This window comes from Curcuma longa, chromosome 5, assembly GCF_044706935.1.
Source record: "Curcuma longa cultivar G26 ecotype Majalengka, Jawa Barat chromosome 5, ITB_CL_G26_1.1, whole genome shotgun sequence".
Taxonomy (NCBI): domain Eukaryota; kingdom Viridiplantae; phylum Streptophyta; class Magnoliopsida; order Zingiberales; family Zingiberaceae; genus Curcuma; species Curcuma longa.
In genome coordinates, this window is record NC_133865.1 from 14,338,218 (window position 1) to 14,340,324 (window position 2,107).

The 2,107-nt window shown below is 41.2% G+C and overlaps 1 protein-coding gene across 1 annotated transcript; it reads right to left on the reverse strand.

Annotated features, from left to right (window-relative positions):
- Nucleotides 1-1,118, reverse strand: LOC141828932 (uncharacterized). The gene is made up of 3 exons (XM_074716323.1): nucleotides 633-1,118; nucleotides 438-541; nucleotides 1-307 (listed from the first exon to the last, which is right to left on the reverse strand). Exons 1-3 carry the CDS (start codon nucleotides 1,116-1,118, stop codon nucleotides 1-3), a joined length of 897 nt encoding a protein of 298 aa, XP_074572424.1.
- Nucleotides 1,119-2,107: the final 989 nt, after the last annotated feature.

The window sequence follows — 2,107 nt, forward strand, 5'->3', positions numbered from 1 at the left end:
TTACAGAGGAAATGCATGAGGACTAGGTGAGCGCATGGGGCTGGCCATGAAGGAGGACTCGTAGCCTATGCTATACTGCGCAGCAGCCGAAGGCATCCCCACCATCTTCACCGGGCTTCCTAACCTGGATGCTACCCTTGAGCTCCCGGGCGTCGATACCGGACTTCGTAATGCCGACGAAACTCCACTTCGATATCGCCTCTCGCCGCTCCTCCTTGGCCCCTTGTCTGCCCACATGAGCTCTTGCACTTTCACTCTACTGGGATACCTCCAACAACAGAATGCCTTACCTGCCCTTTTGATGTACCTATTAAAGAGCAAACTCATCGTGTCATGCATGCTTGGACTATATATATGTATACTGCAAATAGAAGTAGAGCTAATTAATGGGCAGGCAGTCAGTCAGGCATATAAATTGAACTTCTAGATTAATTGACCTTTGACTGAACCTTCTCCCCAAACATTCCACGCATTTCCTTCCTTCAGACATCTCTCCCATGCCAATGCCTACGCAGCTCCTGCAATACACTCTTCCACAAACCTGAAACGATAAATATGCATGGAGTTCAAATCGATCCAGACGGCAGGAAATTAAATTAATTGTAATGTCATTTTAATTTATAGGTTCTCACCAAGCATCTATGCCTAAAAATGTAGATGTAAATACTGCAGAGAGCACAGATGTTAGAGTGAGGGATGCCAGGTTGCCTTCTCCTCCCTGTCTCTCCGACCGCAGTGCTGGCCATGCTCAGCCCGCTCATATCATCATAAGCGTTGCTGCGCTCCAACATCACTGCCGCGCTCTTACTGCTCCTCTTCCAGCTGTTCTGCAGAAGCCGCTCGCGAAACAATTCGACTTCGACCCCGTGGTTCTTATTAGCTCCTTGTAGACCCTTTGAGAAATCAATACTCGGCGACTTGTTGACGGGCGAGGTCTTAAGCGCCTGGAGTGGTTCCTCGTCGATTTGTACCATGCTGCTGACCTTTTTTTCAGTTGCTCCATTTTGTTGAAAGCTCGTAAGGTCCTTAAAACTGAGGTCGACCGACTCATCTGGGACTCCGAGGTAGAGTTCTTCGAGCTCCTTCCTTGCCTTGGCGAGAGTCGTAGTGTCTCCCATTAGGAAAAAATGCCTTAGAGAGTGGAACAACGTAGGGCTAGAATGAAGATGGCAATGGGAATAATCCTGCTAATAAGAAGCACTAAGGGAAGAAGGTGAGGACAAACAACACAGAACGATGATTCTTAGGAGAAACCAACCTACTTTCGTAGGTATTTAATCGATAAAATAGAGAGTAGAACAAGAAGGATGATGGAAAGGTTTAGAAACAGATGGAGTGAAATTAGTCAGCAAAGGATTTAATATATGAATCTGCTTTGCCGTCTAATTATTTTAATTTTCTGGATGTTTGTGTTAGGTTAAGGGATAGGAAGCAGGCTAGGTTTAAAGAATTACGTAGCTAATGTTGGGTTGCCATTCGACAGCAGAGAGAAATATTGAAAATTGGACACACTTGGAAGTAGCGATTGGAAGGAAGAGATTATTGAATGACCTAGTCATGCATTAGGTTTTAATTATATTGTACTGCAGAACAGGTCCAACAGAATATATTTCTGGAAAGAAATAAATTGCAATGGCAACTTGATGGACTTGGAAATGAAATTTGAACTGGAATCAAATGAAACTATATTATCTTTTAGTGAAGTATGGTTTAATTTAGGAGAAACATAAGGAATGCTCACGGCCGGCAGGATATATATTGGAGATAAAACAAGAGCAGGGTGAGAGAGTGCAATCTGCTTGAAAAAAAAAAAGCCATATATAAGTTGTTCTTTTCATATCCAAATATCTGTAGTTTCAGTAAGATATGAGATGTTAATTGGTCTTAATTAAATAGAAAAGAATAGCAAATTTTCTTCAGTGTAGCTCGAGAGAGTGACAAGTTAGGTGATTGGAATATTTATTCTTTTCCTTACAAATTTGAATAAATATTTATTTATTTGATTATAAAAATGAAATTTGGTGATTGGAATATGCATGATTCTTTATTTATAAGAAATAACAATGCTTTATTATTTTGTTCTAAGAATAACAGTTGGTTATATATT